General features: G+C 38.3%; 3 protein-coding genes across 7 annotated transcripts; 1 reads left to right on the top strand and 2 right to left on the bottom strand.

Moving 5' to 3' along the window:
• Positions 1-269: 269 nt before the first annotated feature.
• Positions 270-14,180, bottom strand: tbc1d30 (TBC1 domain family, member 30). 5 transcript variants are annotated; one of them, XM_082166891.1, is made up of 15 exons: positions 13,463-14,180; positions 12,430-12,594; positions 7,664-7,725; positions 7,487-7,552; positions 7,284-7,409; positions 6,793-6,978; positions 6,357-6,525; positions 6,112-6,280; positions 5,910-6,015; positions 5,627-5,733; positions 4,405-4,544; positions 3,706-3,912; positions 3,527-3,592; positions 2,161-2,581; positions 270-2,064 (listed from the first exon to the last, which is right to left on the bottom strand). In XM_082166891.1, the coding sequence occupies exons 1-15, from the start codon at positions 13,998-14,000 to the stop codon at positions 1,629-1,631; spliced, it is 2,964 nt and encodes a 987-aa protein (XP_082023017.1). In that variant the 5' UTR covers positions 14,001-14,180; the 3' UTR covers positions 270-1,628. The 5 variants fall into 5 exon arrangements, with proteins under 5 accessions (XP_082023017.1, XP_082023015.1, XP_082023016.1 ...); XM_082166889.1 differs by having other exon boundaries at positions 271-2,581; positions 13,463-14,179; XM_082166890.1 differs by lacking the exon at positions 3,527-3,592 and having other exon boundaries at positions 271-2,581; positions 13,463-14,179.
• A 1,908-nt stretch (positions 14,181-16,088) lies between these two features.
• gnsa (glucosamine (N-acetyl)-6-sulfatase a) lies at positions 16,089-20,796 on the top strand. Its single transcript, XM_082166644.1, has 14 exons — positions 16,089-16,405; positions 16,544-16,603; positions 16,766-16,972; positions 17,120-17,185; positions 17,923-18,021; positions 18,112-18,279; positions 18,829-18,911; positions 18,995-19,113; positions 19,199-19,302; positions 19,377-19,478; positions 19,620-19,730; positions 19,816-19,926; positions 20,008-20,168; positions 20,271-20,796. Exons 1-14 carry the CDS (start codon positions 16,229-16,231, stop codon positions 20,344-20,346), a joined length of 1,644 nt encoding a protein of 547 aa, XP_082022770.1. The 5' UTR covers positions 16,089-16,228; the 3' UTR covers positions 20,347-20,796.
• Positions 20,797-20,919: 123 nt separating this feature from the next.
• LOC309496610 (adipocyte plasma membrane-associated protein) lies at positions 20,920-27,563 on the bottom strand. Its single transcript, XM_082166648.1, has 9 exons — positions 27,242-27,563; positions 25,928-26,017; positions 25,678-25,799; positions 25,500-25,598; positions 24,846-24,998; positions 23,936-24,048; positions 23,701-23,861; positions 23,429-23,627; positions 20,920-23,347 (listed from the first exon to the last, which is right to left on the bottom strand). Coding segments are annotated over exons 1-9 (1,146 nt in total). The 5' UTR covers positions 27,244-27,563; the 3' UTR covers positions 20,920-23,140.
• Positions 27,564-27,587: the final 24 nt, after the last annotated feature.

Below are 27,587 nucleotides of genomic sequence, written 5' to 3'. Positions count from 1 at the left end.
ACCATGGGAATCTGCTCCGTGCTGTAATGAAAAATGCTGTGTTTGATGCCATCTCTTTTCCCTCTACTGATGCATCTCGGATCAATCTGATCTGATACACAGTCATTGACTGTTTCCTCTCCCTTATACTCTATCCTGCTATATGTTCACAAATCTCTCTCTCTCTCTCTCTCTCTCACACACACACACACACACACACACACACACACACACACACACACACACACACACACACACACACACACACACACACACACACACACACACACACACACGTTGAACATAGTGGTGGTTATTATCTATAAATCACTTATGTAAAAAAAAATCATTCCACTTGCTTATACATATCCGAAATTGCACACAAGTTATAAAGAAACTGTCTATAGAATCAATATCTATAGAAATCTATAGGTGTACCAAATTATTCACTAATTAACCATTAATATCAGTTGGATTAAAATAATAGACAAATGTATAAATTAAACTGAACAAGAATAGATGCAAATTAAAAGTTTGATAGTAAGAGCTTTATGAAAGGCAGTTACAGTAAATGAAACATTTAGTTAAAAGTGAAAAGGATACTTTGTGATTTTGCGTCTTGTACTCACACAATTGAGAACATGCTGAAATGTTTGAAAAAAGTGCACTTTTGATGATCTGTTGTGATAATAGCATAAGAGTTTTCAGAATGTACAACTTACTTGTGAAAACAGTACCAAAGCAAATAATGAAAAAACTGTAAATGACCATTGATGTTACATTACAATTTAACCAGGGTACAATCTCTACTAGGCTCAGAAGAGACTTAATGTCAATGTGAGATATTGGTGGTTTTAGTTAAGTTTTACATTCCTAATAGGTGTCGTTGTAAACCTAAGCAAAAGCAAATTACTTAATGGAGAGGAAAGAGAAATAAGTAGAAACTGAAAAGTTGTTTTTTTCCATACTTGCATGTATTTTATTCTCTGGGGCGTGATCCTTCACTTCTGTGATCCTTCACTACTCATAAGCATCAAAGGTTGATAAAGAGAAACATTCAGTCGCAGGAGCGTTTAGAACAAGAGCATCCAAAAAGAGAAAAACTAAATGACAATAACATGTATTATTCAGATGACAAATGGATAATTTACTGAAGGAAAAATCAAGAGATGTGAAGAGATAACGGTTTGGCTTGATTGTGAAGTCACAGATTGAAAACTGAAAAATGCAGAACTGTAGTATTTCCCACAATCATTTAACATGAGATGTTTTACATAAATGTGATTGTGATTTTCCAAGCTTTGGAGCATATGAGTAAACATACATAGTGCATTGTAGCGAATACTGGTGACCTGAACATGCAGAAAGAGCTTGTGGAACCATCATCCGATCGTGTCTGCCGGGCATTATTCCCAGATGTTTTGGTAGGATCTCATTTAAAAAAACAAAACAATACATTCATAAATTCATATGATCAACTTCATAGGAGGATTAAATTATCCAATATGGTTCCTAAATGTAGATGGCATGTTGCATGGCATGTTTTGGAGTATCTGGAAGCATACTTGAGTTCAGAATGCATGTGCTTTCATGGTTGTTCGGGAGTTTTGAACCCAAACATCTCGTGCTCGTCTGTGGTCGACAACTCATCATCGGCGCTTCGTGGTGCTTCCTACACAGTTCATGCTTCTGCTCATCTGGGGAAAGTGCACGTTTGGAGTTCTGGCAGTCGGGCCGTAGAGGCCCAAGTTTCTTGCAGCAATGGACTTGCGAGGGGTTTTGATGCAGGGGAACGGAGAGAAGATCTGCTGAGGTTTCGGAGGTTCTCCTGCCAGCGTTGATGGGCTTCTTCTGAGGGAGCTTCCACTTTCTGAGCTGGAAGAGTCTGAACCGGGACGGCGGGTGGATGGGAGCTGAGCTGGGGTCGTGGGCTCCGGCTGCGGTTCTGGAGTTGGTGTAGGTGGATCAGAAGCTGGTTCTGGTTCCAGTTCCAGAGAAGACAGCCGGTTGTCGATCTGCTGGAGTCCCTCTCCTTCTCCATCGCTGAGATCTTGCTGAGAGACATCTGAGCTTCCAGCCGCCAACCTCTCTTGCTCTTCATCCTTCAACTTCTCTTGCTCTTCATCCTCCAACTTCTCTTGCTCTTCATCCTCCAACTTCTCTTGGTCTTCGTCCTCCAACTTCTCTTGGTCTTCATCCTCCAACTTCTCTTGGTCTTCATCCTCCAACTTCTCTTGGTCTTCATCCTCTTTGTCCTCCTCAAGTCTTCTCTCCTCTCCATCTTCAGATGCTTCTTCCGTTTTGCTGGTGTCAGTTTGATCGTCTTCTATCTCCAGAGAATCATCAAAGCCGAGCTGTGCCCGCGCCCTGGCGATGTTCCTGCGGTGCGCGCGCACATGTGTTCGCCACGGGGAATGATGTCTTGGCTGCATCATCTGATCCTGGCTGGGGGTGGAGTGGGCTTGGGGAACTCCACCGTTATGGATGATACAATTCTTTGAGGATCGCTGAGCGGGTCTGGGCTTCCTGCCCAAGAGAAGGTGGTTGACCACAGGGGAGGGACCAATTTGGGAGGCAAGGATACTGGTGGCTGGACACTTGTCTGTGAAAAAAATCAATAACAAAGAGTGAGAAAACAGCAGTAATTGCAAACAGACTGTCAGTCTCAACATGAAATCGTGTTTCCGATTTTACTTCTGTAATATAACATATTTCTGAGTTAAGCCGGGTGCACACTGCACGATTTATGCTCGTCAGACTGTACAAACGCAGTGAGCCATGTCACACAGTAGGATCTCAGTTGCCATTCGTGTCAGAGTCAAAAACGGACTTACACAAGAAGACTCATCCGGAGTTTGACATCATCAATCCAAACTTCTGACACAAATTCATCAGAGGTAAAGTTTGATCACAATGGTCATTAATCAGCTTTCAGTGAACATGTCAAGTGATCAAAGACTTCAGATTTTAGCCTAGGTTCAGAGGAATCTTTTAGGATTCTCAAAATTTGCCAAATCATATAGCGTGAACCCGGCTTTAAACGGGATATTCAAGGTGAAAACAGAATGGGGCTTTGTGATGTCAGCGGAAAAAAATAAAAAATAAAAATAATAATAATATAAATATATATATATATATATATATATATATATATATATATATAAATAATGTTACAAATATATATAGTGTGCAGTGATGAATTGTGCAAAAAAGAAGATAGTGCATTGTGAAAATTAATATGACCTATTATGATTCCACGGTTTCAAGTCTCCATTATGCTCTGTAATGGTGCTATTACAAAATTACATCTTCCAATATTTTAATGAATGGAAAAAAGGTAATTAACCATCTTTAGCATAATTATACCAATCCCCTGAAAAGAAAATATGTAGAAAACACCTTGATTAATCAGTTCAGCCATCACCAAAATGCCAAATTGCAATTCATTGCATTATACACCAGCAGACCCAACACCGATCAACACCGATCTACAGCACCATATATCTACAGTATAATAAAGCCATAGTTGACACATTAAGATCAATACCAGTGTGTTGGTTCTGCTGTTTACTGGATTGATGATGTTCAATAGTTTCAGCTTCCACTGGAGGTCCTGGGAAAAATGTCACAGTATACTGACTAACACTTCACATCCCCTCTGTCACTTCCTGAACTCATCTTCGACAGTAAAACATTTTTTTTCTATTCTTTATTTGATCCTGCTACCTGTATGGATGTAAAGTAGCCCGGCTTGCTGCTGTTGTTTTTGTTTGATGCGGGAGTACTGTTTCTTCAGCGCGCTGATGTCAGTGCTCATGCGCTCCAGCATCATGCTGTTGATGGCCGCTTGATGCTCGGCCCGTCCCGCGCCCACCGCCCCGGGACTGAGCTCGGCCATGTTACTGCCCTGAGAGCTCTGATCTGCTCTCTGATCTGCAGAGCAGATTAAAACAGAAAGCAAACATCGTAAATAATAATGTGTAGAGTGCAAGAATATTTGTGATACATTTTACAGAGTAACGGCTGCGTCGGCTCCTTTCCAAACCTTCCATTTATTTAGTTGCACTGGAACTGAAGGCCGTAATTAAAGACAGCTTGAAAGACTCGACCCACCTCAGATTCAACAAGAACTGACAAATGCATCGAGGATTAAATCCATTTGGGGAAGAAGGATTTTCAAGTCTTGCCAAGGTTAGGTTAGCAGAGAGAGCTTCAGTGAGCTTATGTTTGCATTACTCCATGAAATCACCCTTACTTTGACAAAGCCAATATAGTTTAAGTGACTCATAAACCGTTAATCATTAAGAAATCAAACATCTTGTGCATTTTATAAATGTGGGCAGTCTGTGTTCGGAAAGACATATATCATGTTTGTAACCTCAGGCTACACTATTAAATCTATGTGAAATATAATCAGATTCAGACCTTTAAGGTGCTTTTGGTATCTTTGGATTTCAGGGGCCAGAAGCCCACCAAGAGGCCCCAGGCAGCCCAGGGCAGTGACAATAGAGTCTTCATCATCCATGTCAGCATCATCATCACTCTCCCATCCATGGAGTGCCAGACTGTACAGAGGAAAAATAATACAATAATATCATGTATGAAATAAAATATTAAATATATATATATATACAAATTTAATGAAATTATTTAAAGATAAAATAGAAGAAAAATAAATAAACTGATAAATAATAAAATAAATAATGCATGAAACAAAATATTAAACAACAAATAGAATATAAAAAATATAAAATTAAATACAAAAATACTTTATATACAGAAAATATAATGCATGAAATAAAATAGAAATAAAAAATAAAAATGTAAAAAATAAATTAATAAAATGTAAAAAGGAAATTAAATATTTAAAAATAAAATAGAAAAAACTAAATGCATAATACATCAAACTAAATATAAAAAAACAAATTATAAAATATTAAATTAAATTAATAAATCAATACCATTGAAAATTTTACAAATGTAATAAAATATAGAACATAAAATAATAAAATACAAAAAAAGAAACAAACAAGTAATAAAATGCATGAATAATGCATAAAACAAAAAATAAAACAAACAAAAAAATTAAATATAAAATTTAATTAAAAATGAATTCATAAAACTGAAAAAAATTAAGTGTAATGACAGTTTTAAATAAAATGTAAAAAAAGAAAGAAAGACAAATATAATGAATGTAAAAAAAGTATATAATAATTTTTATGATATTAAATAAAAAAAATGTTAAAAAAATGTAATACATTTTTTTAAATAAAACATTAAATAAAAACATTAAAATAAATAATAATAATAATAATAAATAAAATGTATTACTTTAATTTAACAATACAATTATTTAAAATAAGGTAAATAAAATTAGAGAGTATAAAAGAAAAAAAACGAATAAAAAAAAATCGTTTTATTGCATCAATGCTCTCTTCTTTGAAAAATAAAGTCGGAAATTATCTTTAAACTGAGTGTAAACCTTGTCAAGATAAGGCAGAACATTTGCTTTGGATATTTGCATGCCAATATACACACTTGCCATAAAACAACACCCTGCAGGCTCGTATTAACGTGTTTATATGGCTCCTAAACTCTCACGATTGCAATCTGTGCTGTGGGCGTTGAGTGTCTTCAGCTCTCATACCTGCTGTTCGCTCTGACCGGGGCAGGGAACGGGGTGATGTTGTAGGTGTATTTCTCCCTGAGCTCAGCCAGCTGGGGGAACGGGAACGGGGCCATGGAGTAGACCGTCTGTCAGGAGGAAAACAAGTGCATGTATTCAGCCCCAAAAAACAGTTGGATAAACTACTTCCAAGAAGCTTTTGCCATTTTCAAACACAATTTTGCAACATTAAACCTGTTATGATAAGGTTTACATATAATTATCATCATGAAAAATTCATGATCTTTTCTATTCTCTGTCTTACCTGCATGAGTTCATTGGAGTCGATAAGATTGTGCTCCAGCATTTCCTGTGTCAGGCAGCCCATAGTGCTATAAAATTCATCAGCAGTCTGGCACTCCTCAATTCGCCTGAGAGGGTTGAAAATGTATCTCATTTTTAATGTATGAGCAAATAATTATCTTTGCAATCTAGTCGACAGTGCAAGCAACCCTAGGTGAACTTACTCTCCGAGTTTGGCCCAGATGGCCAGAGCCACACGCAGCAGCATTTCAGAGCCCTCAAAGAAGACCGAGTCCCAGATCTTCAGCACGTTGTGATGGGGCAAACAGGTGGCAAACATGGTCAAAAACCACTGCATGGTGAAGACGTTGGTAAGCGGAGGCTCATAGCTGCCTGAAACACAACGCAGCTGAGCTGGTACAAACATTCGTCTTTCGCATCAATACATATTAACAGGGTTGCTGCATACCTCCTCCTTCCCGATTGGCTACTTTCTGGAGGTGCTGGAGATGCTGAGAAAGTTCTGGAAGCTTCAGTCGCAGAAGATCTCTGAACACGGCCATGTCCACTGAGAGGGCACGCAGGTTATTGGCGAAGTAACTATCGGGAAGCACCTTGTCAATCAAATAGATCATAACCTATAACGGAACGATAGAGGATAATTAGGTTTATCTTTTTGCTTATATAAGATAATAGCTTATCTTGCTTATAAAACGTGTCTGTCCAAAATCTCATGCTCATTTAAACTGAACGGGGGCACATGTTAATTTTTGAAGTGGATTTTGAATTAACAAATACTATTACTGATAAACAAATTAATACGATTAAATTATAATTAAAATAATAAAAGAGAATTCATCAAATTAAATGGTGATACTTTTAATTTTATGAACATCTAGGTAAACCTTTAATGCATCTCCTTCGTTTCCCTCTGTGACCTCCAGAATGAGGGCAGCCAGAACATTGAAGCCCTGACAGTAGCCGACAGTCTTGTTCCAGCGGGCGTACGCCAGCAGAACCCGCTTCAGCACCACCCGGTCCTGCTCCGCCTCCTGGCCACAGTAGGAACTGCAGCCTGTCCTGTGCAGGTCCTGAATGAGAAGAGAAGGGAAAACAAAGTGTGAGTTACCTATGCACACAAACACACTGAACTTTGCTCACTCGCGCACAAGTGCCTCACTGTTCTCATCCATCCAGCGCTACACACACTCAAACACACATCCTGCTCCATTATCCTCTTACTGACGCACTGCAAAGAGCAAATATCCTGTTTCACCATTTAACCTTTTATCTTCCTTCCATTAAATATCTCTAAAGCCACAATTTGTTTGCTTGCCTCATGTTGTTATATATAGACTTAACATTTTAAATAACTGCAAATAACTCAAATATGAACCTTCACTATTTGGATTCCCAAAGAGTCATCATCTGGATTGCTGCGATCGTTGAAGGCAAATCTCATGGTTTTCTCCCAGTCTATGGAGATGCTGTGGAGGTACTGGTCAGCCAGGGTCAGCCATACCTATATCAAATCAACCAAATTATACAGTGTGTCAAATATCACGGATATGAAAACAGTGAAATTTCCAGCACACTTACCCTCTTCCTCCACTCTTTGGGAATACCCACAGGGAGTCTGGCCACTGCTTTCAGAGCGTCGTACCACTGCAAAGTAAAACGACCCCAAACAATCAACATGCAAACCACATATTTGTTGGTTTATTGCTGTTTGAGGGTTTTCAGGTTTTAGGGCCATAGTAGGCATCTAATACATACTTGTTGAAAGCCGTTCTTGCCTAGAGAGGGTTCGATAGTGAACTTCAACCTGGTGTCCACCCCTGCAATAAGACAAAACGGTGGAAAATCAGTGAGACAAAGATGACCACATAAAGACGTCTCTTCTGTAGCTGCAGGTGTTTCATTCCCAAATAAATAAAGGGTTTTTGTGTAATCACCACTCAGGATGAAATAAAAAAATATGATAATGTCATAATCTGAAGTTAATTATAGTGGATTTTGAGTTAACAAATAATATTAATAATTAAATAATTTTCAAATTTGAAATAAATGACCAACTTATATAATTAAATCAATTACCCAATTATATCAGGATAGGTTGCAATTCTCTAATTGATTGATTTATTTATTATTAAATTCAACTGAATCGGGACTCCTCAAAAACAGGTGCAAGAAAAGAGGCATGTTTTGGTCATTATATTCACGTTTTCAAATTCATGATATTTAAAATGTATATTTGTAAAATAATAAATATGTCATTTTATCATCCCCACTTGTCACTAGCCCATTAATAATAAATAAGGTTTGTTTTAATTCAATGGCTCATTATTATTGCAGGCAGGCTACCTTACACTCTTCTTTGTCAAACAGGAACAAACACTAATAAAAATGCAACAGAAATTACTGGAAACGACAAATGTATTATCGACCACGATGCAGAAACCAAACACTGGATATCGAATAGTTGATAAATGACGCTGTCCACTGCGGAGCGGTGCTGAATCTCACTTCCGCCTACAGTTTCTTCCGGAATCACGACACCATCCTGTATTACGACGAAATAAACTCTGTTTTTTTCATAGTTAAGAAGTCACATTGAGCGTTAAAGAGCTACAACAACACGACGAATTATTTAAATTGATGTAACCTTCACATTAGCCATGGCTAAAGATGCTAAATCCTGTCAAACGCGCAAGTAAACAACTCTACCTCACCAACATGATGTGAAATAGGAAGCAGCATTTCTACTTTCGGTGCATAAGAAAACCAATAAAACCACCAACCTGAGTCCATCTCGGTCATCGTTTAATGGTATAAATGATAAAAAGGAGTGGCACCATTTCTGCATCTATTTCACTCGACAGCCGAGGCTGTTCCGGATTAACCTACATGATTACCATCATCTCTCCAGCCCTCCTACTGCACTCATGCTCGGCACAACACATGTGTCTGCATGAGAAGCATGTCCAGTTTAATGTACTGACTATCTAATACATTAAAAAGAAAAATTTGACCCTAGAAACGTTCAAAACAATTATCGATTAATAAATAGGCCTACATAATAATTAAAAGTGAGCCTAAAATTTATTAAATAAAATGATTTCATAATAAGCCTATTCAAACTTTCAGGACCCCTCAAAGCTAAAACCCATAATATTTCTCAATTTCAAATATAGTTAACTTAACCGTAGTTCACAATCGTATTAATGTAGCTGATAAAACATGTATTTAGTAAAAAAGCGAAGGCCCTTATTATCTAATTATCACAGAAATGCCATTCTGCAATCAGCACCAGTGCAAAACAACTGGGCATCTTAGGAATAAAGAGTTGTATCTATAATCACAGGGCAAAGATAGACTAAATGAATAAAAATAATGCCCTTAAAGCATGTTGTATTCACCTGGCTCTAGGGTGCAGAGCAGACGCGGCGCTCTTCTAGAGATGCCGTTGCGTTTCTTCAGCACATTACTGATAATATTACCGACTCCTCCAGCTGCATTCTGCCGTTTCATACAAACCCTCGATCTCTTAGAGGAGACAAACCTTTCCTGCTTCATCTGGAGAAAAAAGCTGGGAGGACGAGGTCCGTTTGACCGCGCATTCAAAACGATTCTCTCATCCCGAGAATCATCTCATCTAAAAATATCATGCTCGTTATGATATCAATAAAGCAGAGGAGAAGAACACATTTATCCTCATACATGAAGATGCATGTATGTACCTTAAGAATAAGAATTATAAATAGCATAAAAAGAATCAAAGGTGATCGAAACGAACGCGCAGGATGGGAAAGGCGGGATAGCGTGGTGATGCGCGCGTCTACACCCACATATGAGCGTCACATTCAGGGTTGTGAGGAAGGAGGGACCGCTGGAGCTCTGGAGGAAGGGCCAGAGAAACGGAGGAAAACAATTGCCTGCACAGTACGTGAATGACTAGTGCCATGCTGCCAACTTTAGCATTAACCTTTAAGAACAAGGTATTCCTTAATTACTCTGGATCCAAAAATCACACAAAAAAGTATTAGGACCCACAGGCTCAAATCCCAAGATAAGAATAAGGATAAGATGGTTGAACTGTCATGAATTCAAGTGATCTGAATGATTTACTAAAGCAATAATCCCCAATAATTTGTGGTTTTATGGTGAAAATCCCCTTTAGCTGCTATAAATTCACTGAAGACCATGGCTTCACAGGACTTATTGCTTTTATTAAACTGTTAGTGCATTAAATCATTTACTTTAAGTGGAGCAGTGATACTGATTTAATGAGATCACACAGGTGTATGTTTGTAGAGTCATTTACAAGGGCTTCAAACACGGCTCAACCAATCTGAATCAATGATCTGTTGTTTATTATAAAAAGGAAATTTTGTACTTTAAGGCACTTGGAGGAAATAGTCAATTATTTAAAGTTAGTTCTGTATAATATAATGATTTAAAACATCATGACAAAGTGAGAGAGAGATATAAGGAAAAATAAGTCAATAAGCAGGCTTTCTTATTTTGTGCTAAACGACAATGTGTCAGAATATTCCAAATTGAAGTATCTCCATCCATACAATATACAGAAAGTCAGGTAAATTTGACCATTTTTAACATTGTATGATTGTCCAAAAGTGTCTTGATTTACCCAAACTCATGTGACTAACAAGAGAGACACGAAACAGATGTTTAAACATTTCTGAGAGAAAGAATGATAGTCCTGATATGGAAAATGTATATATTTTCCATTGGATGATAAGCAATTTGGATATTTTTTCCTGACATGCATTTAGTGACCCCATACACAAAAGAAATATATTTGAAATATATTTTCAGTATATATTTTGGAATATATGCAAATATTTGAAATTGGCCCAATAAATATATTTCACACATAATATCATATATTTTTGTTATATTTCAGAATATATTTCAATGTATTTGGAATATATGCCACATATATTTTGACACTTTTGGGGACCCATACAGAAAAAAATACATTGAAATATATTCTGAAATATAACAAAAATATATGATGTTAAGTGTGAAATATATTTATTGGGCCAATTTCAAATATTTGCATATATTCCAAAATATATACTGAAAATATATTTCAAATATATTTATTTTGTGTATGGGACAAAACAACAGTGATAAACACCGTTACTCATGTTTACAAAAATAAACATGCCAAATACAACAAAATCCATAACTGTTCACTACTACTATACTGTATCTACTGTATAAAGTCACACCTCTTGAATCAAGAATAGACATAATGGAAACCATATAGTGCTATAGTTTTGATGTGATTTCATACTGTACCTGTTTGACAGGGCTTGTCATGCTGCATGTAGATAAAATGGAGGAAAACACATTTAAGAGACGCAAGGCCACATTGATGACTAATCAGCAAGCAAAATTCAAATATAAATTTGAGCTCACTACAACGTTACGGTGCTAATTTGCATGTCAGTGTCATAAACTCGTCGCATGAATGAGTCGCCTCTGAAGCTGTCAGTGATGTTGAACAGAGTGTGTGTTTTGAATCTAATGCAAATAATTAAGTTGTATAGGTAGTGTATAGGTTGTATAGGCAATCCTGTGGTAGAGGGAAGATATTTCAGAATGCGGTCTTCTAAAATATCAACAGAGAGAACCAGACTAAGGTGAAGAAAAAATGCATTCGATATACAGTATGTGAGCCTGAGCCTTTCGGCAACCATTACATATGTAAGCTATGTTACACCACCGCATCCTTTTAAAACAGCTGAAGGATAGCGGACATCCAGCATCACTGAAGGCTAAGACGTATTGTCAGTCTAGAATATAATAGTGTAGCGCTTTAATTCTCTTGACAAACTAACCCCCGTTTCACAGACTAGGCTTAAGCTTAGTCCCAGACTAAAATGCATGTTTGAGCTGTTTTAACTGAAAGCAACTTGCACGGGCATATCTTAAAATATGTCAGTGCCATTTTTTTGTCTCAAGATGCACACTTATAAAGTTTTTTTTCTAAGGCACGTTTATAAAAGCTATGTCCTAATTTAACTAATGCCTAATCCTAGCTTAATCTAAGCCTTGTCTGTGAAATCGGGCTTAAAAGTCTTAGAATGGAATTTGTATGTATCTGGAATAAAAGATATAGAATGTCTATTTTGCTCAAGAGCATGATCTATTTAAGTCCACATGTCATACTAACAATAAACTATGATTCTAACCGCAGGTCGAGATCTGTAGGTCCAACCACACAACTCTGCAATGCTGTTTGCGAATGTTCGTTGGAACTATGGATTTTGGGAACACTGAATCGTTTGACTATTCTGGTAATGATGGAACTTGCAACCATAGTTGGTTAATGATGCTTTTGAGAAATGCAGCCCAGTGTGTTACTGACAGACCCGGGAAGAGAGGTAAAAAATCAAGCTTGAAAACCTATTATAGTAGAGACAAAGGGCATAATAGTGCCCCTTTAATACTGCTGCTCATAACAGTAATGACAGCAAGAGGAGGGAAATGAGAGAATGATTTGTAATTACGTCTTTTCTGAGAGACGGCTTGCAGGCAGGCGGTGACTATATCACAGTTCTTCTGAAACTTCTGCCGGAGTCTGTCCTTCCTCTTGACCTGACGCACCAGTTTGGCCGACTGGACAGCGATGCGATACTTCACCTCTTGAACGATCCACTTCAGCTCCTCCGGACCTGAGCACAAAATAAAGCTTGTTTAAATCTGAAGGATGTGCATTCATTTGATTGTGCAGTGAGAGTGCAAATAACACTACATATGTAGACAGGTTAAGATAATTATGATTGTCAAAACACTGTGTATACAAGTCTACAAAAGACCTTTATATGTAAATTGTCGTTATGGCCAACAAGGAACCTGAGCACCTGAGACAACAATTAAATTACTTCAGCAAACAAAGGGTTAAGATTTAACTGGCTTTCAGAGTGGCATTATAACTGGGTTCTCATACAGTATCTGTAACACTATATTTAATCTAAAACCATTTTAAGCACCCCAATCATATAACATGTACTATTACTTAAGAGTAATGTCACTCTATTTTTGTGTGTACATGGAAATGCACTGCGAATAAAAAAATTTAAATATGAAAAATTATGTAAAAGTTAAAATAGTGAACTTTTTATTTATTTATTCATATTCCTATTTATTTATTAAAAGCATGATTTAAAAACAAAAAGGAAAAAATCCATAAATTATAATAGGAATGCATGAGGCATACACTTTACTGGTCAAACGTTTGGAATAATTACGTTTTATATGTTTTTGAAAGAAGTCTCTTATGCTCACCAAGGTAAAAATACAGTAAAAACAGTAAAATATAATTAAAATTTAAATAACTGTTTTGTATTGAAATATATATTTAAAATGTAATATATTCCTGTGATGCAAAGCTGAATTTTCAGCATCATTACTCCAGTCTTCAGAGTCACATGATTCTTCAGAAAAGTCTTAATTACTCCAAATTTATGACCAGCAGTTTATGAATGACAGTACATAAATAGGATTGAATTGACTTCAGTTGAAAGGGGAATTGATGCTCACCTTTTTGAGTCAGGTATTTCATCTGATGGCGTCTCGTGTGTTTCTCCTGAAGTTCCTGCAGAAAGTTGGAGCCAGCGTTGCTCCTTCCCAGGAAGGCATCCGAGCTGGAGGCTTCGGTCGAGCTGTCCACCCCTCTGACGCTGTTACTGTACGTGTCATAGAGCTCCACTAACAAACACTCCACTATGGATGATGCCCGGGACTCTCTCAGATCATCTTCATCCGAATATACACCTGCTTCATGAATCCCCCCTCCACCCCCTCCTCCTCTCTCCATACGGATCTCTCCAGCTGGTGATCCATGAGGCTCTTTTGCGCACTTGGACAGTGAGACTGATAATGATGAAGCTGTTTTGGCGCACTCACAGCTTGTATCTGAGAATGAACGTCCCTTTGAAACCCATTTGTGAAGCGCCGAGAAGCCGTCAAGGTACGACGCACCTGAGTTGACGAAAACTCCACTCTCCTCCTCCGAGCAGATGTTGTCACATATGTCAATCTCCTTAAGTTCCTCTTTAGCGACGTCCACACCAGACATGTTTTATCGCTCTTTAAAGTTCAGCATTACACACTCGTGCACATTTGCTGCACACAAGTACAAACCAAAGATTGTTTTAGATGAATCAATAAGGAACTCAAGTTCCGGGTGTGTTCCATTACTTGAGCGGGGTTGGCAGCGCCTTTCCCAGGCTCTGGTTTCCTTCCTGAAACGGTCTAAATCCTGATTGCGCGCCCCTGCTGCAGGAATAGTTCAACCCACCTCCGAAACTTTTGAAACAAACTTTCTAAACAGGTCAATGAGAAAGAAATAGTATTTGTTTATTTCACTACAAATATTTCTAATAAAAATATAGGCTACAATAATTTGTAAATTAACGTGTCCAAATAAATACATAAAACAGAAAAAATCTAGGGTACATTTACATTTTATCTATATGTAGCCTATATACAGCAAATGTATAATTAAAAATATACAAACTTTTGTTCCAAAAACAATATATAGGCCTATATACTTTTATACGTATTTAATTATACATTTGCTGTTTATTAATATATGTTTATATGTTTTCAAATACGCTATATATTTGAATGGATTACATATATAATATATAGGCCTGTGTGTGTGTGTGTGTGTGTGTGTGTGTGTGTGTGTGTGTGTGTGTGTGTGTGTGTGTGTGTGTGTGTGTGTGTGTGTGTGTGTGTGTTACATTTTACATTGTTTACATTTTCTTGCGTGAAAATCTGGATTGAAACGTGAAACTGCATCCTTCTTACATTACAAATAATAAAAATAATAATACAACTTTTGTTGGCCTGACAGAGATTTAGTGGGGAAAACAAATAAAAAGAGACGATATTACTGTTTAATCAAAATTGTGAACATTTATAGACAGTGTAGTTTGTAATTTTGTGTTTTAAATTTAGTTTTTTCTCCTTCAACCTGCCAAGGGACTACGCATGAAAATTAGCCCGTGTTGGCTAAATCTAGCGCATTTTACATACTATGTATTATTAATGTGTATTGTCCCTGATTAAATACATAAACAAACAATATAAGCCATAAAACAGAAACTGCACGAATGACATCATCCCTTAGACAAGCGTAAACATCAGCTGACCGGGGCTTCCGCCTCTCCACATGACTGGAACTGAGGAGGGACATGTATTTATAGGCTTGTTCGACTTCATGCAGCTCTGCGCAGACCGATCGGCGGCTGACTTAAAGCAGTGCATGCCGGTTAGAAATTTTGTCCGACTTGATACAGCGCCGACGCCACGTGACTGTGACGTATGCCATCAAAGTACCGCGAGAGCAAATCGAGAGTAGCCGGAGAACTCAGCCAGCGCAGCTTCTCAAGAGCGGCTGCACTGGGCTGCACGTGGGCTGATGACGACACAGCTGTTCCACGATTGGCCGGATTCACCGCATGACAACGATCACGTGTGTTTCGTGTTTATTCGAACACCTTTAGTTCCTCTAAAGCTCTCAAATCAGTTTATTATAACAGTGAACACTCTTTTCATGTCGTTGTCATGTTATATTGTGTCATGTTTATCAAATTAAAACTGCTTAAAAAACGTAGACTCCACTTCATTGATAGTAGCTAAATGTTGAACTTTATTCTTGTTCAAACAGACGCTGTATGAAGCAGTACATAAAGTATTGAATGAAAATGTCTCTGAAACATCTGTGTATTATTTGGCAAATATTGCATTTATTTCACTGCAGCTGTGGTAAAGTATGCAAACAACACGTGCGCTGTCACTACGGGAACCAGAAAGTGTCCGACTTCACGTCTCCGTTTGCAGCTCCTCCCCGCCTGCACGCGGCTACTCTCGCCGATCGGTTACATCCAGCCGCAGCCGATGTCGAACACACCTAATCTTACTATGGCGACGGGTATTTTTATGAATATTCATGATGCAAAGTGTCTGATTGGCTGTAAGGCAAACGTTGGTAGGCAGGCGCAGAGCCATATAGAGATATGGCTCTGGGCACTGGGCAGGCGCTAGTCTGCTGGCGAATTAGCGAATCCTTCAATTCTGAAGGCTTGGCTTATGAATATAAATTAGGCTACGTGACTACGCCACAACAGGGTAACCAAGCAAAGTCAGAATGTCTAATTAATATCCATGAGTCAAGACGTCGCCATAGTATGATTTGTAATTTCGTACACTAGACCAGGAAAGCTAACTGCTCCTCTAAAGCAGCGTTTCCCATAGTATTTCATGCTTCTATCGCAAGAAAAGGTCCTCGTTTAGGCCATGGCTTTATTTGTTTTTAATTCGGCGTCAAAGATGGTTTCTCCGTTAGTAATGTTACATTTTATTCTCATCTGCGTCACTTTGCATTGCAACAATCTGGCCGCGGCTAAAATGAATCCCAGACCGAACATTGTTTTAATCCTGACTGATGATCTGGATGTCTCCATCGGTGGAATGGTGAGTACATTTTTCGAGAAAAGAGTTTTATTGTTGCCATTCTTAGTGGTCGTGAATTCCTCCATGCGTTTTACTTTTAATATTGTTGCTGAGTAAAAGAGCTACATCATCATTATCTTGACATCTTTCAATGTACAGATCCCTTTAGTGAAGACTAAAAAGCTGATTGGTGATGCTGGAATAACCTTTACAAACACGGTGAGTAGAAATTGTGCTAGACAACAACTGTGTCCTTCCTATTTTTCTGCATAAGAATATTTATATGTTTATTATCATGGATCAACCAGCATGCATGTTTGCCATTGCATCAATTTGCACAGCATCTCCTAACACTTCTTGTCATTTCTTCCTCTCACCCAGATTGTTGCCAGTCCTCTTTGCTGCCCCAGCAGGGCGAGTATCCTGACGGGCAAATACCCCCATAACCATCATGTCGTGAACAACACGTTGGAGGGCAACTGCAGCAGCACAGCGTGGCAGAAGACCCAAGAGCTCGACAGCTTCCCTGCCTTTCTTCAGAAACACGGCACGTATCAGACCTTCTTTGCTGGGAAGTATCTGAATGAGGTAAAGAGAAACTGGGTGCTTTCATGAGGATAACCCCTTTCTTTAGTTTGGGGTGGAAAAACATTTTTATAGTCTTTATCATCATGTCATACGGCCAGCCCTGAATCAGCTGATAGCACATCATCCATGTGTGTTTCTCTGCTTCAGTACGGCAGTAAAAAAGCTGGAGGAGTGGAGCACGTTCCTCCGGGCTGGGACCACTGGTTCGCCTTGGTAAGAAAAATACTTTTCATCATGCTTTTTTTTACCAGAGCTTCAGGGTTGTCGTGTATACCGCGAGCTTTGAGGGTCACAAGTAGAAGACGTTAATGATTTAGGTGAGATGACAAGCGGGAACACGTTGACAAGCCTGTCAACCTTTCCCATGAGCCCTGCAGAAGTCTAATTTTAGCTAGAGGGTTATGAAAACAGTTAGTAGCCTAAAATGTAGCATGTTTGTGACGCTGCTACAAGAACTCAAGCAAATGTAGGCACAGAAATTAATCCAGTAGAGAAAAGGAATGTTCTCTGGAGCCATGCTGTTTATTCTTTTATTAGCAGCTCCCACAATTCAAAGCTCATGGTGTCGTTGAGAGCAGATTGTAGGTCGCTGTGCCAAACTGCATGGAACATAAAAGCTATATATATATACACACACACACACACACACACACCTTTTTTCCCCTTACATTTATTTATTTTATATGCATTTAGTCTTTTTCTTTAAGTTAAATTTATATACATATTCATAATTCTATATTCTTTATTTAACTTTTATTTCTGTTAAGCTGAATAAAAATATATATATATATATATATATATATATATATAAATCGATGTTTATTTTGAATTTTGTTTGTTTGAATTTTATTTAATTACTGATTTTCTTTTAATTAATTTGTATTTATTTATCCTGAGACCAGATTTATTTGGAGTGAAATCTTTTTGACGATTTTAACATGTTCCTACAGGAGAGAAACTCCAAGTACTACAACTACACACTGTCTGTGAACGGCAGGGCGCAGCGGCATGGACAGAACTACAGTGAGGATTACCTTACGGATGTTCTGGTAAGAGCAGATCTCACCTGCATTCACAAGATTACATAAAACCTTATGCAACAGAAGTTAAGTGGCTTGTACATGTCTGATTCCATCCAGGCCAATATTTCCATCGACTTCCTGGAAAACAAGTCTAACCGCAGGCCTTTCTTCATGATGGTGTCCACTCCGGCCCCGCACTCACCCTGGACGGCCGCTCCTCAGTACGAGAGCAGTTTTCCCAACGTCAAAGCGCCAAGAGACCCTAACTTCAACATACATGGAAAGGTACGGGCCTGATGTGTATGGGCTTTCGCACCAGGTAGTTACAGGTACACAGTTATAGGAACTAGCCTTCAGGGCAGTCCCCCAAGAACAACATTTTCCTCTAGGGTCATTTTCCTAGTTGCATTCACACCGCCAGTAGGAACTCTGAAGTGACATAAGCAACATAATTTAAGTGCGATGGACTTGGGCGTTGGTCCATCTATTGCTGTTCTTCATGTTAGTGGAGTGAGTATGCAAACTGTGTGTTTACACTGCTTTTTAAAAATGCTGGTGTATGGCATGTGTTCGGCCAATCAACGTACACTTACGTCACTGGTAGTTCCTATTGTGCTGGGTTAGACCGTACTCTGAAGTAGGAGCTAATTTAACCCCCCGAAAAGGCGTTACTAGAACTAAAATCCTTCCCAGTTCCTGCGGTCCGAACACTCCAAAAAACGGGTACCTCCAGCAATAGTTATTGGAACGTTCCTCTGGTGCGAAAGCTCCTTTAGATCTTCTGGTTGGATGTTTTTTGTGCATATCTGACAGCATTTAAACCTGATTTTTCAGGACAAACACTGGCTCATCAGGCAAGCAAAGACACCCATGACAAACTCTTCAGTGGAGTTCTTGGATAACGCCTATAGAAAACGGTATTCAGATTTTTTTTTCTCCACTTAAAATAATTTTAATACTGCACATGATGTAATGCGGTACTGTTGGTGTGTTCCACTAGGTGGCGCACTTTACTATCAGTAGACGACCTGGTGGAGAAAATGGTGAAAAAGTTGGAGGTCAGAGGAGAGCTTAGCAACACCTACATCATTTTCACCTCCGACAATGGTTACCACACAGGTACATGATGAGTTTAATAGTGAAGAAATGTTCTTTTACTCGACCTGTCTTTTATTTTTTTCATGTGTCCGTTTCTTCCTCTCAGGCCAGTTTTCTCTTCCGATGGATAAGAGGCAGCTCTATGAATTTGACATCAGAGTTCCTCTGCTGGTGCGAGGGCCTAATATCAAACCCAATCAGACAAGCCAGGTAATATAAACAAGCTTTTTAAAATATATTTATTTGCTTTATGTGTGTCATTAATAACGAATCTGTTTTAACAGTTACTCATAGCAAATGTGGATTTGGGTCCAACGATTCTGGACATAGCAGGATATAACGTCAACGAAACTAAGATGGATGGGATGTCATTTCTACCTATCATGGTAAATCCTTTTTGAACTTATCAACTTTTAACTAATTAAGAAATGCATTTAAGTACTGGCCTTTTTGGGGGGTTATTTCTTGCTACACGTAGAGTATAATTAATTAAAATTCTAAATAAGTTTGCATTTGATTTGTTTCAGATCGGTAAAGGGAACGGCAGCACGTGGAGATCTGATGTACTGGTGGAATATGAGGGAGAAGGAAGCAACATCTCAGACCCAGCCTGCCCTCTGCTGGGCCCCGGGGTCTCGGTGAGGGTCTGCGTGCTACAAATAAAGTCATTACGGTAATCCCAAAAAATGAGTGCTACAACACAGCCGTTTGTTTTTTCTGCAGGAGTGTTTTCCCGACTGTGTTTGTGAAGACTCGTACAACAACACATACGCCTGTGTTCGCACAGTATCGCAGGCCGCCAACTTGCAGTACTGTGAATTTGATGACAACGAGGTAAAAAAGAAATAAAAAATCGATTTGGTCAACTCCTATTATTATACTGTAATAGTAATAGCTCACTGTGTTTGCTTGCAGGTGTTTGTGGAGGTGTATAACCTGACAGCAGACCCCTTTCAGTTGAGTAACATCGCCAAAAGCATTGATCAGGAAGTCCTGGAGAAGATGAACCACCGTCTAATGATGCTGCAGTCCTGCTCGGGACAGTCCTGCAGAACGCCTGGCGTCTACGACTCAAAGTCTGTACTTCCTGATCATTTTAACGTTCAGCATTCAATTAAAATCATTCGAATTCTGGAAATGTCTTCAAACTTACATTTGGCCTGTCACTGTTCCACCAGGTTTAGGTTTGATCCTCGGTTAATGTTCAGCAGCCTCGTCCCTCACAGGAACAAACTACGACAGACGCTGAAGTAGAGCGTGGAGAGGATTAAAGGAAGAAGACCAGTGAAGGGAAAGAATAAAGGGCACTGAAAAACAAGCCCTGTTGTTGCCTTTATATCCTGACGTTCTCCCAAAGATGCCCAGTCTCTCCTCCTCAGATGAGGTCATCAGGGTGCGCCAGGATACCAAACAAACTAGACACTTTCAGACAGGACGGCCCTCTGACATCATTCACATCAGATCCTGACAGACTACCAGCTGACACACATCTGTGAGAGCATTCACATCATATTCCTCTTTGTTCTGAATTAATCTTGCTGCTTTGACTTTAACAATAGCACTGAACATTTCAAATACTGTCTTTTTGTAGATTTAGTTTTACTTTTGCTTTAAACACATGCACAGTTTTGAACTTGAGCTCGAATTTTGAGGAAATTGTTTGTTTGTTTGCCAGACGTGTCTGAAACATTTCACTCCACATATTTGTTAAAAAGAAAAAAAGAAGGCCTTCATTTCTGGTCAACCACAAGGATAGAAAGCGGATTTCTTATTCTGGTTTAAAAATGGCAAATGGTAAAAAGAAATAAATTGAGAACAACCACAATAGAAATATATACAACTACATGTTCGTCAGACTTTAATGATAAACACTTTCAGGCCCAAAGTACCATATAAACTGAACTACTATTTTTCTTTTTATGCACAATTTTGCTATTAAAATATCACCTTTTCTGTTCCGGTCACTTGCATATGGCAGCAAAAACAGTGTTTAGACATATATTTTACTTGAGTAATACCACAACAAGATTTACTAACTAAGTGCAAATATTGTATTTAGCATTTCATTGTTGTAGTTAAACTGTTCTTTTTCTTATCATTTCTTGCGTTTTGTGTCAGTTGTGAATGAGCCAAAGGTGTGGATCACAGCAGGTCATTGAATATCATCTGACATTGTTTAGCCTCAGTTTAGTACATGACAATTATTTTTCTTTTTTTTCTTTGAGGGAAATCCTGTGCTTGGGTTGCTGTCGCTTTGCTCTCGAATATGTTCACAGCAACCCAAACTTGAAGCATTAAGGGACCGTTTTACTTTCAGACTACTACGCAACCTTCAACAATCTTCTGCTGGAATTGGCAATATCTCAAATCACCCAAAATGATCTGAGAAGCGGTGGACATGCATAAGAAGTGCGTTTGAAAAGATCTTTCTCACAATACTTCAATATATCCGTTTAGTGAAGCACTTTCCAGTCTGTGATCAACATGCCTGACATGTTTTGCACATAAATCTTTCATTATATTTGTTAGTAGCATTGCTATGGTTGGTGTGGACTTTTGTCTTGTTTGTTTGATTGATAAAAGCATTCTGAAAATATTTTTGTTGCTGTCGTTTTTTTTAATGTATTTTAAAATATCTGAAAATAATAAACAGGACAATTGATTTGGCTCACAATGACATGATTATTAAATAATATAATAGCAACAGTTAAAAATCAATATATGTACAGTATATTAGTGCGATACATGATTCATTTTTAAATGTTTTAAAATAAAAAAAACATTTTGGGTTGTTGCTTGAATGTTTACTGCCCTGAACTTTCATGTTATTTCTATGTTTTGCATTACCGTTGCATAAGAAAACCATGTGTTCATTTTTAAATGGGAACAGCTATGCCTATATTTCTATGACCAATGCATTTTGCAGAGCAGAAAATCATAAAAAACAAAACAGAATGTGAAGCTTCCCCTTGACTACCAATACAGTTAAAAGGTCTGTGTTAGACAAACTATAATGGCTTAACTATACAAGAGGCCATTTTATGTCATTTTACAAAAAAGTCAACTAGATTAGGTTTTCATGCTTGAATATTTTCTTATTGCTTCAGCACCTCTCTTCCCAGTCTGTCGGTTTAGTTACTGTCTCCTATTCCAAAAGCAAAAATGTGCTCTGATTGGTTGGCTGGAGCAGTGTGTTGTGATTGGTCAAGAGCTGAGTGTGTTTGGGAAATGTCACCCCTTACTATAAACACACTACTAACTAACTCAACCAAGCCTCGCCCCTTTATTCTGAGTATACCTTGAGAATTATTTAAATGTTGTGACGTGTTTGTTCCCAGAAGAAAAATCAAGATTAATGGAGGCGTTTCAGGGAGTTCTGAAACAGTGCGCTCTGGTATAGAAAAGAACTCCCTTTGGAGTGACTTTGTGCTTTGTAACGTTGCAGACCTTTTTCATGCTCAAACAGCAACATTACACACTTAAGAAAGTTGTTTAAAAAATTGTAAATAATAGCATAATAGGTCTAGCCTGGCTCCGCCCCAACGTACTTAAGCTCAATTTTAATTTTTCTTCAGTACTCCGTCTGGGTTTGCGGTATATTCGTGGGTTTTCTCCAGCCAAATTTTTGCCGGACCAATCAGCGAACAGAGGGAGTGGCTGAGAACGATGACGTTGAGGTTGTGCGCTAGTTTGAGTTGTAGGGTTACGTCACGACCCAACGTTAGCGATTGGTTACCTCAGATCCAGAGTGGCTTTTGAGCAGATCCAATAGTTTTAAACTTCACCAGAGTACCCGCCTTCAAGGAAGTTAACGCTCGTCAATGGAGAGTGGACAGACTCTCTACAGATGAAATGTACGAGAGTCTGGTAGGACCAGGCTATAATAGATCCTCTTTAAATAACAGAATTCACAGTTACGACGATATGTAGTTTTCTCACAAGACTTTAGTGCATTGTTAAAATGCAAATGATTGTACATTATCTACGAAAGGTTATCGAAAGTCCTACTTTCCCCATGTTTATGTCCGCTTGTAAGAGAGCCAGGCGGTCAGCTCCACTCCTCCAGCACAGGAAGAAACGGCAAGTCAGTGCTGCCCAGATAGTAGTGCGCCCCCTGCTGGAAGACATCGCTGACGGCCCACGTCAGGCTGCCCGTGGGGTCGTGTAGGCTGTCAATCACCTCTCCATCAGGCCCCAGCTCCAAAATCAGCCCGTACTTGGGCAACAGAACGTTGTACCAGCTGAGAGGAAAGAGCTGCAAGAGGGTTCACCATTGAGATTTCACTTTTGTCACTGCTGAACTGACCTAAACTCCACATATTTAAGACTTACCCACCTTTACTATGAAGCGCTTAAGAGCAGGGTACGGACCAATCAGATCCAAGAATGGTGGGAAAAGTCGGCCGTGGAATCTAACGGTGGTTATGCCCACCAAAAATGTGCCACGGTCACTCAGGCGGATGTTATCAGGATAACCAATCATGTTGTTCAGGACGGTCTCCTTAGTGCCCGCTTTAGGTCCTTTCAACCAGAACCTGAGAAACAGGAAGGAAGATTTCCTCACGATCCTTTAACATTCGGATATATGAAAAAATGAAAAGCTCTTACTTAATAATGTGTCCGATACTAGTCTCGGCCAGAAGCAGGAAGTCCTCATCAGGTGAGAAGGCAAAGCCATTAGGCATGTAGAGAGAATCCAACACTGTCCGAACGTCACCGGTCACGGGGTCATACGAGAGAAGGCGACCCAGTTGGTTCGTCTCCAAAACCTGCAGAGAGAACCAGCCTTTAGTGCAGGTAATATGACCAATGTTCATGCCCTGTTCTTCTGTCGCTCACTCACCTCATAACGGACATGACGTCTTCCCCATTTACTGCTGGAGTCCGTGAAAAACACGGTTCCATTTTTAGAAATCTCCAGACCGTTTAGAAAGCCAAAGGGAATCCCATCAGCTCCTTATAAGAAGAATGTGAAGGGGTTATTTAAATATGATGCTCTTTCAAATTGCAGGATTGGAATCATAGTAAATATGTTTTTATAAAGTCTTCAACTTTACGCAAAGCAGCAAGTATAAAGTTCATTGAGATAAACACTGAGATATGTGCAAGTACAGTAGTGGCCAAAAGTGATTTTCGCGCTTTATCCAAATATTATGAAAAATGTGTTAAAGATTTTTCAAGCATATTGAGGACTAAATCAATATACTATATAGTATGTTGCATATAGTCAATTGTTTTATTTGTGATAACGCAATGAAACATGACAAATTGTGCCGACATATTATTTGGCCAGGCTGCCATACAAAGAAATTATGAAAACATGCAAAAACAATTATGTTGTAGTCAATGTATGCTTTTTCCTGCTTTTTGCATGTAGTATTTTCAGATAAATACCTTAACCAAGTCTAGTCTTTTGTTCCTCCTTCATATTTAAAAAATCATATTCTCATATTTTGGTGGTTTAATCAAACTCTTAGTGTCATTAGAAACAAATATCCCCTCCAGACACCATTTTTGGCCACAACTGTATATACTAATATTAGTATATATATTTATATAAAAGTTTTTGTCGGCCTTTAGGAGTTTACAACTCAACAAAGCAAAAAAAGCAAAAATTCAATTGAGAAGAAAATATATAGTAAATTGAGATAAAAACGGACAGTTGATTTTGACACTGGCCAAAGCAACCAAAAATGTTGTGAAAAGCTTTTTGAGACATTTGAAAGCGCACACTAAGTCAAATGTTTACAGACCATCTTTGCTGGAATGTAGCAATGTCTTCTCTCCAGTCCAAGGGTCAACTTTGAAAAGACCCTGGTAAGAGTCAGCCACGATAAGCTGCCCGTCACGGTCCAATTGCAGACCATGTGGACGGCCGCATACCGGCTCATAGTCCATACATGTGCCTATGTGAAGAACAAAATGGCAATTATGCAAATATAGCATGATATCTTACCGTCTCTGTACCAGGAAAACAATGGTATCTACTAACCGACAGGCGCATTTTGCATTCTGCTAAATGACTCACTGGAGAATACATTTGCCCACCTGAATTTTTAAAAAGCTCTGGCTTGGTTAAATATAGTAAGATTAAAGGGAGGCATCAAATGCTCTAATGAAGACATCTGCATTCAAGACTCTTTTGAACAGCCGAGCCTTTGATACAACAAGTCTTTGTGAATCACTTCAGCATGTCTAATGTGTGATGGCAGCAGGACACAGGGGCTGTCGGGTTTTTCCACACGTGTCAAGCCAGTGAACGCCTCCATAACAGCCGATACATATTCATCCAGCCACAGAGGGCCCGTGAAGTGCATAATGATTTACACTATATGCAGCTAAACAGCTGCATGGATTCAGGTACAGTTGCTTCAGCAAGTCTTCTGCTGGTGCAATGGTGGATTTACCACATTCAGGGATGTTCTGGCCCATCTGAGTGATGAAAGTGAGGGATTCCTTGTTGATTCTCCACAGCTTCCCATCAACAGTCCCTGTGTAGATGTTTCCTTGAGAGATGCAATGAAGAGATCAAACCTGACTGTATTTCTCAACAACAAAACAGACCAAAATACAAGACTAGCTCACCGTTCTGGTCTGCCGTGAAGGACTCCGGGCCTTTGAGTTGACCAGAAAACAGCCGTCGACCTCTCTGTAGACGTGTGTTCACTGCCAGAGGGCCGTCCAGAGCAGGCGGGGGTCCCTCAAATCTGAAAAACGTTCATCAGCGGGAAAACACACATCACTACTACAAGACTGAAATCTCTTTGGAGATCGATTTATGCTGAATTGACTGCAAAGTAAAGAGATTTACAATGAAAAGGCAAGTGAGACTCACATGTACGGCTCAGGATCAATAGGGGAGGGAATGAGATACAAACCAACTGCAACTGCCAACAATACAACCCTTACAGAACTCTGCCCTAGCCTGCATAAATAAATACATGAATTTAATGGCAAAGACATATCACAGATGTATGTCATTATGTAAATTAAATAGAACATTCTGGGCTTTTCTGTAATACCACTTTTTTGGGGTTGTGGTCTATATTATTATATGATATTATATATATCACATTATAATGTTAAAAAATAAAAAAAGTATATAAGAAATTTAAATGACATAATTTATCAAATAAAATAATATCAAAAATAGTATTTATCATAATAATATTAATCAAATTAAATGTAATATTTGTATTAATTAAATATTACATTGATATAATAATATATTTAATTATATATTCAAATAAATGTTAAAATGATCATAAAAGATACGACATATCACATTATAATGTTAAAAATAAAAAGTATAATATTAAATTACATCATTTATAAAATACAATTTACATTTAGTCATTTAGCAGACGCTTTTGTCCAAAGCTACTAACAAATTAGGACCAAATTAAGCGAGTCATCGTGAAAAGGCAAAAACAACGCAATAAGTGCTCAAAATACAAAGTGCAGGCATTGCTCAGAGTAGCAGAAGCCAGATAAGGGAGGATTAAGGGAAAAGGAAAGAATTTTTTTTTTTTTTATGAGATTAAGTGCTCACGGAAGAGATGAGTTTTCAGTTGTCTTGAATTAATTTGAATATAAAATATTTGAATTTAAATGTATTTGAATGTAAAATAACAACAAAAATAGTATAAATCGTAATAATATGAATCAAATTAAATGTAATATTGATTTATTATATAATTATATATTATTATATTCAACTAAATATGATCATGATAATAAAATAACTAATGCTGGCATTCAGGATGCTTAAGCCATCAAAATATAATAGAAATAGTTTTTGTGAACATATGCAAAGTAAATATATATTTTAAAAGATTTAGAGGCAGCACACTGATTTGCGCGTAATAGGGACATCTCATAATCAGAGGTTGTTAAATAATGTTTCGTTAACACTAAAGATGCGAAAGAACAAAAGAAAGGCGATTTTCTTCCTAAATAACAGAAATAATCCGCATTATTCACTACAGCTCAGCGCTTTCACTCGTGCTGAATTAGCCTACACTTCAAGTGCGTCCAGAAGTGAACAACAACGAAAAGTCGTCGTTTATTGATCATCCAAAGTGAGCGTTTGTACGTTCCTTCGTGATTAATAGGATTTTCTGGATTTAAAAAAATTGTGTAAACTTACATGGTTATGTCGTGGAGCCTTTTTGATAGTTGTGTAAAGTTCAGCGTGTGTTCCAGGACGCCATGAAAGAAGTGTTCGGTGAGTCAGCGATGAGTTCAGCGATGAGGACATTAACACGGGTTCATACCGAGGGCACATCATTCACGTGTGGGGCTGCCTTGAGCACGTCTCGGCCTCAATCACATCTTTACAGTTTAACGTGATGTTGAAAGCTAGTAAAAGGGCTAATAACGGTTGGTGTGACCCTGTGCACAGTGTACTTCAGGGTAGGCTACTTTGAAGGGGGGGGAAAACGTGTTTAATGACAAATGTGTTGGAGATTATTAGAAATACCAGCTTTTTGAGT

This window comes from Leuciscus leuciscus, assembly GCF_965113295.1.
Source record: "Leuciscus leuciscus genome assembly, chromosome: 4".
NCBI classification, from domain to species: Eukaryota; Metazoa; Chordata; class Actinopteri; order Cypriniformes; family Leuciscidae; genus Leuciscus; species Leuciscus leuciscus.
This window is presented reverse-complemented; position numbering and strand designations above follow the sequence as displayed.